The sequence below is a fragment of the Bos taurus genome, chromosome 10 (assembly GCF_002263795.3).
Source record: "Bos taurus isolate L1 Dominette 01449 registration number 42190680 breed Hereford chromosome 10, ARS-UCD2.0, whole genome shotgun sequence".
NCBI classification, from domain to species: Eukaryota; Metazoa; Chordata; class Mammalia; order Artiodactyla; family Bovidae; genus Bos; species Bos taurus.
Window position 1 is genome coordinate 27,188,038 of NC_037337.1, and position 13,194 is coordinate 27,201,231.

General features: G+C 38.6%; 1 protein-coding gene across 1 annotated transcript; it reads left to right on the top strand.

Moving 5' to 3' along the window:
- Nucleotides 1–11,787: 11,787 nt before the first annotated feature.
- On the top strand, nucleotides 11,788–12,714 carry OR4N2C (olfactory receptor family 4 subfamily N member 2C). Its single transcript, NM_001389867.1, has one exon. The coding sequence runs from the start codon at nucleotides 11,788–11,790 to the stop codon at nucleotides 12,712–12,714; it is 927 nt and encodes a 308-aa protein (NP_001376796.1).
- The last annotated feature ends 480 nt before the right edge of the window (nucleotides 12,715–13,194 follow it).

The following is a 13,194-nucleotide window of genomic DNA, read 5'->3' on the forward strand; positions in this document are numbered from 1 at the left end:
GAGGAGAATATATGTTGAGAAATAATAAAACTAATAAGACCTGGGAGATGTGTCCACTATGAATACAAAGAAGTAAGTGGCTAGTATATGAATATGAGTAGTTTCAAGAGACTATGTTTTTATTTAGTTGCTAAGTCGTGTCCCACTCTTTTGTGACCCCAGGGACTGTATCCCGCCAGGCTCCTCTATCTATGGGATTTTCCAAGCAAGAATACTGGAGTGGGTTGCCATTTTCTTCTCCAAGTGACCTAATTAAATATTATTATCATGTTTCAGTCTTAGTCCAGTGGGATGATGTTTGGTAAACCATCTTCCTGGGATTGGAAAAATAGATTATTTACTCCTTTATCGTCTTCCTCTTTCCAGAATGGAAAGCGAGGATTTATTCATATAAGCCACTTCAACTCATGCCAGGTGGTAACCACTCAACAGTATTGGTGACAGGAATCAAGATTTTGTCACACGTTGGAAACAAATTTTATAAATTCATAGCTGAGTGTAGTTTGATTACTGTGTGAGACTCTTCTCTCAGAGGAAGTTGCTAGTCAGCTAGTAGTTTTTAAAGTCAGTCTCCTTACACCCTCCAATGTGAAAACAGACTTGGAGGAAAGGGTTTCTAGGTTGATTGGAATTGATAGACAACCAGCTGTGTGATTTTTTTAAAGATCACCTCTTTTGTCAGTCTTTATGTCTTCTGTATTTGCTTATTCTGCCATTTATGTTAAAGTTAAATTAGTAGTGTGTTGCTTTTGTTAGCACTATAATTAAGAGTTCTTTACTATTAAATCAAATTTTATGTTTCTTTTTAAGATATAAATGGAAGAGACCTATAATTTCTGTAATTTTCTTTAACTCTCTAGTGAGAATTCTTTAGTGAATTATTTGTTAGTGACCAATTAATTCCCTAATACTCAGAACCCAATTACTGACCATGCTACAGAATGTAAAAGATTGTAATGTTTGCATTTATGCAACTTTTAAATTTTAAATGAACTTTTCAATTTCAAAACTATGGATCATTTCATCCAAGGGCAAGAGCATTTTGGGAGCTTTGAGCTTTAGTCATATGCTTTTGATAACGTACTATGATTAGATTTTGAGGGAAGTAGGTTCTTGTCAGTATCAGGAATGAATGTGTGTAAATAAATGATTAAAATAATCCCAGGGTTATTCTTTATCTGGATTCTATTTATTGAGGGGGTAATCTGTGCCAGATCCAGTGCACCTCAGGCACATAGAAAGGAATAATGGTACTTAACATCTGTTCTTTGCTTTGGGAAGCTTTCCCTATGATGTCACAGTGGGGTTCCCAGCCCTCACATTTGTGCGGAAGCTTTCGCACACTAATAAGCAATTCCTGGACTGCAGGAGGGTGTCCAAGACTTTAGCTCAAATCTGACACTATCTCCTTGGAAACAGAATCGATTCCATAGGTCAACTGCTCAGTTCCACAGGAACAATCTCCACTTGAGACGCCAGGTGCAAGCCCAGGTTGTCATCTGTGCTTCTGCCTGATTGGCTATAAATCAGAGGTTCCCACAATCCCTTTCTCAGGTTCAATTTGTTAGAACAGCTCACAGAACATGGGGAAACCTATTTACTCACCATTAACAACTTGCTACAAAGGATTTCAAAGGATATGCATCAACAGCCAGATGAAGAGATATATGGGGTAAAGTTCTTAACAAAGGAGCTTGGAGCCTGGTACAGGAGCATGTGGAGGTAGTCTGTTTCTGGGATATGGAAATTCTCCAAACAGGACCAAAGATCTATCCTTCAGGGTTTTTATGGAGGCTTCATTAATAAGCATGATTGGTTCATTAAAAAGCTATACTAACCAAGAGAGTATGGTATTGATGTGAAGACAGACTGATGGCCCAAAATAGAGTAGGCAGAAGCAGACTCACACAAATTGTAAACTGATTTTTGTCAAAGAAACATATACAATTCACCAAGAAAGGAAAGTTTTAAACAAATAATGCTAGAACAACTGAATACATGTATGGAAAACAATGAACTTGGACATCAAGCTCACTGCACACACAAAATTAATTTGGAGTTGGATCATAGATCTAAATGTAGCAGTTAGAACTATAAAGCTCCTAAGAGAAAACATAGATGAGTGTTTTCTTTTTTTCATATTTGGGACAAGCAATGATTTCTTAAACAGCACAAAAGAAGCTGTAATCACAAAACTGATAAATTAAACCTTAAGAAATAAAAAATTACTGTTCATCAAAATATACCATTATGAAATTAATAAGAAAATAATACTCTGGGAGAGAAATTTGGAATTTCATAATAACTCCTAATCACTTTCCTTGTGAAAAACAAGTAAAAAGATTTATTTTTATTTTTATTTATTTTTTATTTTTAAAATTTACAAAATTGTATTAGTTTTGCCAAATATCAAAATGAATCTGCCACAGGTATACATGTATTCCCCATCCTGAACCCTCCTCCCTCCTCCCTCCCATCCCTCTGGGTCGTCCCAGTGCACTAGCCCCAAGCATCCAGTATTGTGCATTGAACCTGGACTGGCAACTTGTTTCATACATGATATTTTACATGTTTCAATGCCATTCTCCCAAATCTTCCCACCCTCTCCCTCTCCCACAGAGTCCATAAGACTGTTCTATACATCAGTGTCTCTCTTGCTGTCTTGTACACAGGGTTATTGTTACCATCTTTCTAAATTCCATATATATGCATTAGTATACTGTATTGGTGTTTTTCCTTCTGGCTTACTTCACTCTGTATAATAGGCTCCAGTTTCATCCACCTCATTAGAACTGATTCGAATGTATTCTTTTTAATGGCTGAGTAATATTCCATTGTGTATATGTACCACAGCTTTCTTATCCATTCATCTGCTGGTGGACATCTAGGTTGCTTCCATGTCCTAGCTATTATAAACAGTGCTACGATGAACATTGGGGTACACGTGTCTCTTTCCCTTCTGGTTTCCTCAGTGTGTATGCCCAGCAGTGGGATTGCTGGATCATAAGGCAGTTCTATTTCCAGTTTTTTAAGGAATCTCCACACTGTTCTCCATAGTGGCTGTACTAGTTTGCATTCCCACCAACAGTGTAAGAGGGTTCCCTTTTCTCCACACCCTCTCCGGCATTTATTACTTGTAGACTTTTGGATCGCTGCCATTCTGACTGGTGTGAAATGGTACCTCATAGTGGTTTTGATGTGCATTTCTCTGATAATGAGTGATGTTGAGCATCTTTTCATGTGTTTGTTAGCCATCTGTATGTCTTCTTTGGAGAAATGTCTGTTTAGTTCTTTGGCCCATTTTTTGATTGGGTGATTTATTTTTCTGGAATTGAGCTGTAGGAGTTGCTTATATATTTTTGAGATTAGTTGTTTGTCAGTTGCTTCATTTGCTATTATTTTCTCCCATTCTGATGGCTGTCTTTTCACCTTGCTAATAGTTTCCTTTGATGTGCAGAAGCTTTTAAGGTTAATTAGGTCCCATTTGTTTATTTTTGTTTTTATTTCCAAAGATTTAAATGGGGATTTCCCTGGTAGTCCAGTGGTTAGGACTCCTACTGAAGGGGGCCCCGGTTGGATCCCTGGTTGGGGCACTAAGATCCTGTAAGCTGCTAAGCACAACCCCTCACCCCAAAAAGATTGGAACAGACACTTCAGAAAAGAAATACACAAATGATCGTATGTTCCTGAGAAGATGCACATCATTAGTCATCTGGGAAATGGCTCAAGACATGTGACCATGTGTTCAGACAGAGCACACTCTCACCACTCTGCAGAACAGGCATAAATTTGCCTCAGTAAAACTCAGAAGGCAACAAAAATGTAGTTTATCAAGTGCCCCCAGGTGTATATAACACCCTAGATATCAGACTCTTTCATGTAAGTGAATAGGTTGCCCAGTGGATCAGAACTGTGAGAGCCTGACAAAGGAAGCAATTGAAATACTGCGTTATAAATTGGTTGATTTGCATATGAAAGGTGGCTTTGCAGGTGGGTTATTCATTATCTGTATGAATGGGAGAACTCTGGGAGGCACAGACTCTCTGGGGTTGGCAGGGCCCAAGGCATCCAAGCATCAGAAATACAAATAATAAAAAGGCACAATTAACACACTACAGCAAACGTTGGTCAACTGATGAAGGAACTTAAACTCTCTCATATGTTGCTAGTTTACATCTACCTTAAGATCCGGAGATCCTACTCGTAAGTGGTTAGCCAAGAGAAATGGAAACTTGTGGACAAAATTATTTACATTAGAATGTTCGTGGAAATGCCCATAAATGAAGAAAAGTAATAAAACCTTTGGATTCTATACACACAATGGAACATTATTTGGTAATTAAAAGGAACAGCTGCAGATAATGCAACATGCATGAATATTAAAATCTTAATGCTGAGTTAAAAGCCAGATAAAAAAGAATACATGTCATGTGATTCCATTTTGATAAAACCTAAGGTAAAGCAAAACTAGTCTATGATGTTAGAAATTAGAAAGTGGTTGCTAACTATGGTAGTATTTGCAGAGGAGAATGACAAAGATCACAAAGAGATTTTCTGGAATGAAAGAAGGAAACATTCTACATCTTGTTTGGAATAGTGGTTCCTTGAGTGCTAACATTTGACACAAATATTCAAGTCCAACACTTACTCGTGCATTTTCATGCTTTTAAATTACATCTAAAGAAATATAATCAAGAACTTATTTTCATGCTTTCTTGTAAATGCGTGCAATTTTTGAAGGACACACAAATTAATATTAATTTTCTGCTGTGAGATGTGAGGAGAAATGGACACAGGAGATTAAGATGGGAAGGAGATCTCCTCACTGTACAGATTATTTTTAAATAATTAATTTTAAAATGAATGAATGTATTATTTATTAACATTTCATGCCAAGATGGGCACAATAAAGGACAGAAGTGGTATGGACCCAACAGAAGCAGAAGATATTAAAAAGAGGTGGCAAGAATACACAGAAGATCTAGACAAAAAACATCTTCATGACCCAGATAACCACAAGGGTATGATCACTCACCTAGAGCCAGACATCCTGGAATGCAAAGTCAAGTGGTCCTTAGGAAGCATCACTATGAACAAAGCTAGTGGAGGTGATGGAATTCCAGTTGAGCTACTTCAAATCCTAAAAGATGATGCTATGAAAGTGCTATACTCAATATGCCGGCAAATTTGGAAAACTCAGCACTGGCCACAGGACTGGAAAAGGTCAGTTTTCACTCTAATCCCAAAGAAAGGCAATGGCAAAGAATGTTCAAACTGTCGCACAATTGTACTCATCTCACACGCCAGCAAAGTAATGCTCAAAATTCCTCAAGTCAGGCTTCAACAGTGTGTGAACCATGAACTTCCAGTTCAAGCTGGATTTAGAAAAGGCAGAGGAACCAGAGACTAAATTGCCAACATCCGCTGGATCATTGAAAAAGCAAGAGAGTTTTAGAAAAACATCTACTTCTGCATTATTGACTATGCCAAAGCCTTTGACTGTGTGGATCACAACAAACTGTGGAAAATTCTCAAAGAGATGAGAATAACAGACTGCCTGATCTGACTCCTGATACATCAGGTCAAGAAGCAACAAGAACTGGACATGGAACAACAGGCTGGTGCCAAATTGGGAAAGGAGTAAGTCAAGGCTATATATTGTCACCCTGCTTATTTAACTTATATGCAGAGTACATCAAGTGAAATGCTGGGCTGGATGAAGCACAAGCTGGAATCAAGACTGCCTGGAGAAATATCAATAACCTCAGATACACAGAAGACACTACCGTTATGGCAGAAAGCAAAAAGGAACTAAAGAGCCTCTTGACAAAAGTGAAAGAGGAGAGTGAAAAAGTTGGCTTAAAACTCAATATTCAAAAAACTGAGACTATGGCATCTGGTCCCATCACTTCATGGCAAACAGATGGAGAAACAGTGCAAACAGTGAGAGACTTTATTTTCTTGGGCTCCAAAATCACTGTAGATGGTGACTGCAGCCATGAAATTAAAAGATGCTTGCTCCTTGGAAGAAAAGCTATGACCAACTTAGACAGCATCTTAAAAAGCAGAGGCATTGCATTGCAACAAAGGTCTGTCTAGTCAAGCTATGGTTTTCCAGTAGTCATGTATGGATGTGAGAAAATCACTGCAGATGGTGACTGCAGCCATGAAATTAAAAGACGCTTACTACTTGGAAGAAAAGTTATGACCAACCTAGATAGCATATTGAAACGTAGAGACATTTCTTTGCCAACAAAGGTCCATCTAGTCAAGGCTATGGTTTTTCCAGTGGTCATGTATGGATGCGAGAGTTGGACTGTGAAGAAAGCTGAGCACCAAAGAATTGATGCTTTTGAACTGTGGTGTTGGAGAAGACTCTTGAGAGTCCCTTGGACTGCAAGGAGATCCAACCAGTCCATTCTGAAGGAGATCAGCCTTGGGATTTCTTTGGAAGGAATGATGCTAAAGCTGAAACTCCTGTACTTTGGCCACCTCATGCGAAGAGTTGACTTGTTGGAAAAGACTCTGATGCTGGGAGGGATTGTGGGCAGGAGGAAAAGTGGATGACAGAGGATGAGATAGCTGGATGGCATCACCGACTCGAGGCACCTGAGTTTGAGTGAACTCTGGGAGATGGTGATTGACAGGGAGGCCTGTTGTGCTGTGATTCAAGGGGTTGCAAAGAGTTGGACACAACTGAGCGACTGTACTGAACACTAAAATACAGCATGGTTCATGACTTTAATTACTAAGATTGTCTAAAATTATCAATTTTTACCAGCAGTAATATGAAGTCTCTGTTATGAGGACTAGTTAGATCATCTAGTTAATTTTAAGTATTGTGGCAAACATTAGGAAGCAAGGTCCCTGATTATGTCTATAGTTATGAAAAAATAATATTTAAAAAAGTCTTTGGTGGCAATAAAGATTGTAATGTACCCCAAGACAGGAATTTTTCTTCTCACGTGTTTTTGTGCATATTTAAAATTTTTTTTTTTTTAAAAGAGAACTTTCTTTTATCCGTTGTCTACTTGAATATGTGATTTTCAGAATATACATTTTTATACGTCTCTATCCTTTCATATTCATTTATTTTCCTAATACAGTCTTTTCATGTATTCAGTTCAGTTAAGTCGCTCAGTTGTGTCCGACTCTTTGCGACCCCATGAACCACAGCACGCCAGGCCTCTCTGTCCATCACCAACTCCTGGAGTCCACCCAAACCAATATCTATCAAGTTGGTGATGCCATCCAACCATTTCATCCTCTGTTGTCCCCTTCTCTTCTGCCCTCAATCTTTCCCAGCATCAGGGTCTTTTCAAATGAATCAGCTCTTCGCATCAGGTGGCCAAAGTATTGGAGCTTCAGCTTCAATATCAGTCCTTCCGATGAACACCCAGGACTGATCTCCTTTAGAATGGACTGGTTGGATCTCCTTGCAGTCCAAGGGACTCTCAAGAGTCTTCTCCAACACCACAGTTCAAAAGCATCAGTTCTTCGGCATTCAGCTTTCTTCACAGTCCAACTCTCACATCCATACATGACCACTGGAAAAACCATAGCCTTGACTAGATGGACCTTTGTTGACAAAGTAATGTCTCTGCTTTTTAATATGCTTTCTAGGTTGGTCATAACTTTCCTTCCAAGGAGTAAGCGTCTTTTAATTTCATGGCTGCATTTGCATGTATTGGTATCCTTAATTTCCCCTTCCTCTTTATCTATTATTTTTATCTTCATAGCTTTGTATATCTCTTTATTACTTTACTTTTCCCTTTTGTCATTCCTCCTACCTCTTTTTTTCTGAACTGATTATAAATTAGAACGAAATATGTTTGATTATGCATTGTTTTTATTTTTAAAATATGTGGTTAGTATTTTAATTTTTTAAATAGAAAATCTGTGTCTTTAAAACAAAATCAAATCTACTAAAGTTTAAATTATGTTGTCTTCTGCATGATTCCTAATTATTTTTCTTCTGCTTAATAACATTAAATTTAAAAATAAATAGCTCTGCATCATTGATGTGCATGCTCAGTCACTCAGTTATGTCTGACTGTGTGGTCCCATGGGCTGTAGCCCACCAGGGTCCTCTGTCCATGGAATTTTCCAGGCAAGAATACTGGAGTGGGTTCCCATTTACTCCTCCAGGGCATCTTCCTGACCTAGGAATTGAACCCGTGTCTTCTGCATAGGCGGGGATTCTTTACCATTGTGCCACCTGGGAAACCCCATCATTGCTTTAGCAAAACTTAAAATGAAAAACAGCAAATATGAAGACCAAATAGGTTCTATATGGAGGACATCTCCTCTGAGCTTTTAATCAGTCCTACAACATGCAGTTCTTTTTCTTTAGAAGGATTATTCAAAGGAGGCTTTGTGACCATCATTTATTTTCTCCTTGCATATCCCTTTGTCACCAGAAGTTATCTTGAGTCTAACATAGTTACTATCTACTTGACCACATTATTTTCTTTCTTGATATACCTTGGATTTTCTGTCACTTATACTACTTTTCTCTTTTTTGAATTACAGTATAAAATATAAACCTCCCTTGACTTTCTATTCATTCAGACCTAATAAATATTCTCATCATTCCATCATTTCTGTCACTGATGGAATGTTAATTTTAGATTCCAATAGAAAGGCCATGTCGCTTTAACTGATATTTGAGTATTTGCACCTAGCATATCTCTAATATTTCGATCTCGTTGGCATTCTAAAAATTCCCTTTAAAAGAGTTCTAATTTGGTTAGCCTTAGAATTCCCAGAGTGCATTCGCTGTTGCATCACAAACTGGTTGTTTTCAAATGTTAAGAGGTCTGTCTTCGAGAGAAGAGATATTTAATAACAAAGATGGAAATAAACAGTTATTGTCCCTTCTGTTAAGAGGTGGAGCTTGCTGTGTGACAGCAATGTTGGATTGCTAGAGAGGTAAATATATTTGTCAATCTTCATATTATAAGGAACAGGAAGAAGGAATAAATGGAAACATTTTACAGCTTTTCTGGTGGGACATCTGCTGTCTCATAATGCAATGGTGAGCTGTTATAGCAAAAACAAACTTTTTTATTATTTGAAATCTGAATTCAATAATACAGTAACATCTTTTATCTGTTCTTAATGATATAACTCTTGTTCCTCTGAATATTTAGAATTACTTTATTGAGAATACATAAAACTTTTATTAAGATACCAGTTTTCTTGGTCTTAAATTTATATATCATATTACTAGAGAAAGAAGTGAGGGATATTAGATGGTAATCAATACGATCTGTTAAGGAGTCAATAGAAGAACATAAGTGCATGATAGGAAAGCCAAGCACAGTGGAAAAATCTGCAACCTTTAACCTTTAATACTTAAAGTTTTCTCTTATGTTCTAAAGACAGTCTTGATATCTGAAACAGTATGAAATAACCAATTGTATAATAGAGTGCAAGGTGCACATAACTTAGGAATAAGTACAGAGAGATTCCTGACTTACTTTTCTAGCAGCAGGTTTTATTATACACAGAAAAAAATGATAAATATTTAAGCCAATGAATGCTAGGGAAAAAGGAAGGAAGGAACAAACGAAAGGAGGGAAAGAGGAAGGGAGAAAGAAAAAAAGAAAGGAAGGAAAGAACAGAACAGAAAGGTTAATTTGGATTGTGCCATTTGTAAATGTTTGTGCTTCAGTTTGCTTAGGGAATCAATTCATGTGTTTGTGCATGTGTGCGTGTGCATATGTGCATTTGTATACATATCCGTGTGTCTATGTGATGTAAACTGCCTCTTTAATAATTCCAGATTTTAGCTATATACAAAAACATCTGCTATTAGTTAATCTATTTGGGTTTAGACACACAAAATCAGATATTTTTACATTTCGAATAGATATATATTACAGTGCAGTATTATCATCTAGTTCAAGTCTTCAAGTTCTGAAAATGTTCCATCCTAAAAATAAACAACTTTTTAGCATGTACAAGCAACATGTGTATTTTATTTGTACATTTTTGTATTCATTTTCGTTATGACACTTTCAAAAATAGAATTACAAAGAATGGGATATAATCATATATACATAGAAATTCTACCGTTATTGTTTTTGTGTAGAATGGGGAAATTTCTGCTCTACCCATCTTGAGTTCTTGTGGTTGGACTAATAATAAAATTTACGCAAGGCAATTTAATCACAAGCATAGAGGTCTTATAGAAATGAGATTTAAACAACTGGCCAAAGTAGGTGCTTTAATACTTTTTAGATGAAAAAACTGGAACTTTGTAACAGATAGGACAAAGAAATTTAGGCTTTAGATGGTCAATTAGCAAAGAATCTAAATGGAGTCTGGGTTTGGGGTAGAAAAATAAAAATAACAAGATTTGTTTATATGAGCTTCTGGCTTGAATTCCCTGTCTCTAGGACAAGGGTGTCCTTTTACCCCAAGAGCAGGTGGTGCCATGAAGAGATTTTTTCCTGCTTTCAGGGAGACAGAAAGAAGGATCAGAGTGTCTCCCTTGCATTGACCATTTCTTAACTAACTTTAATTCAAAATAATCAGTATGCCATTGAGGCACATTTGAGGTGGCCTACACTGGGTCTTCAAATTTTCATACCAATAAATTATCCTGTACACTGGATAAGTACACTGCCAATTTAGAGACAACTGTACAGATAAGCCACAGATCTCAGTTTCTCCAGAACAACCAGGATTCTTTTTATTTAGACCAGGATGATGGGTTAATATTCTATAGAGAAAAAGGAAATATTTTAAGTAAGCAGGTTTTAAAAAATGTTTTAGGCAAACATTCCCTAAGGTATAATTTACATACAGTAAATATATTAATTTTTGTATAGTTTAATAGTTCAATAAATTTTGAAAAAAAATACACTTGTAACCATTACAGATGAGATATGGAATGTTTCTTGCCTTAAAAAACTCTGCCATTCCTTTTTGCTGTCAATTTCCATCTTACCACCTTCCCCCTATTCAAATAAAAATTTGAAGAATTTAAAAAAATTCATATGCCTCATGTGAATCATAACAAATGCAGGGCAGGACAGAGTGCTGCATGAGAGAGCAGTTAACAGGAGAACAGGACAGAAGCAGAACAGTGTGGCTTCAAGATTTGGGTGTTGGCACTTAATGATTTATAGAAGAATAAAGGGTGGAAGTGGCTTCCCCAGTGCTCATGGGTAAAGAATCCACCTGCAGTGCAGGAGACGTGGGTTCAATCCCTGGGTGAGGGAAGATTCCCTGGAGTAGGTCATGGCAACCCACTCCAGCATTCTTGCCTGGAGAATCACACGGACAGAGGAGCCTGGCAGGCTACAGTCCATAGGTTACAAAGAGTTAGACACGACTGAAGCAGTAGCATGCACTCAGGTAAAGAGTAGAAGAGATTTCTTCATTTGTGGGAGAGTAATGGTATAACATTGAAGAAGGCAATGGCACCCCACTTCAGTACTCTTGCCTGGAAAATTCCATGGATGGAGAAGCCTTCCATGCAGTCCATGGGGTTGCTGAGGGTCGGACCCGACTGAGCGACTTCACTTTCACTTTTCTCTTTCATTCATTGGAGAAGGAAATGGCAACCCACTCCAGTGTTCTTGCCTGGAGGATCCCAGGGATGGGGGAGCCTGGTGGGCTGCCGTCTATGGGATTGCACAGAGTCGGACACGACTGAAGTGACTTAGCAGCAGCAACAGCAGCAATGGTATAACATAGATGTAGAATTCACAGTTTTTAGTGGGAGAAGAACTGGAAATAAATTCTCTACTCTCCAATGCACTATAGGCACAGGAGATGAAGATAGAAAATAGCACAGCGGTGACAGAATTCATTCTCCTTGGTCTGACCCAGTCTCAAAATATTCAGCTCCTGGTCTTTGTCCTGATCTTAATTTTCTACCTCATCATCCTCCCTGGAAATTTCCTCATCATCCTCACCATCAGGTCAGACCCTGGCCTCACAGCCCCCCTCTACTTCTTCCTGGGCAACCTGGCCTTCCTGGATGCATCCTACTCCTTCATTGTGGCTCCCAGGATGCTGGTGGACTTCCTCTCTGAGAAGAAGGTGATCTCCTATAGAGGCTGCATCACTCAGCTCTTCTTCTTGCACTTCCTTGGAGGAGGGGAGGGATTACTCCTTGTCGTGATGGCCTTTGACCGCTACATTGCCATCTGTCGTCCTTTACACTATTCGACTGTCATGAACCCTAGAACCTGCTATGCCTTGCTGTTGGTTCTGTGGCTCGGCGGCTTTGTTCATTCCATTATCCAAGTGGCCCTCATCCTCCGCTTGCCCTTCTGTGGTCCAAACCGACTGGACAACTTCTTCTGTGATGTGCCGCAGGTCATCAAGCTGGCCTGCACTGACACCTTTGTGGTGGAGCTGCTGATGGTCTTCAACAGTGGCCTGCTCACCCTGCTGTGCTTTCTGGGCCTGCTGGCCTCCTATGCAATCATCCTCTGCCGTATAAGCGGGTCTGCTTCTGAAGGGAAGAGCAAGGCGCTGTCCACATGCACCACTCATGTCATCATTATACTTCTCATGTTTGGGCCTGCCATCTTTATCTACACTCGTCCCTTCACAGCCTTATCAGCAGACAAGGTGGTTTCCTTTTTCCACACAGTGATCTTTCCTTTGATGAATCCTGTGATTTATACCCTTCGCAACCAGGAAGTGAAAGCTTCCATGAGGAGGATATTGAGCCGGCATGTGTTTTTCTGAATAGGTTTTATAATATGAAGTTATGAACGGGAAATCTGGCTGCAAATTTTTCATTCATTTAACAAATACTGCTTTTCATTGAGTGCCTTCCATTTTTCATATACTACTATAACTATTGGGACTTCCCTGGTGGCTCCGATGGTAAAAGTGTCTGCCTACAATGTGGGAGACCTGGGTTTGATCCCTCAGTCAGGAAGATCCCCTGGAGAAGGAAATAGCAACCCACTCCAGTACTCTTGCCTGGAAAATCCCATGGACAGAGGAGCCTGGTAGGCTACAGTCCATGGGGTCACAAAGAGTCGGACACAACTGAGAGACTTCACTTCACTTTATTGTAACTAGTGGGGGAAAGTTATGCATAACAAGAGAATACACTTTGTGTGTTTAAAGAACATAAAAGAAACACCAGAATGGTTGCAGTATAATGAATAAGTGTGAGAGATTTTAGGTGTTAATTTATATGTAAGGGTCAAATAACTA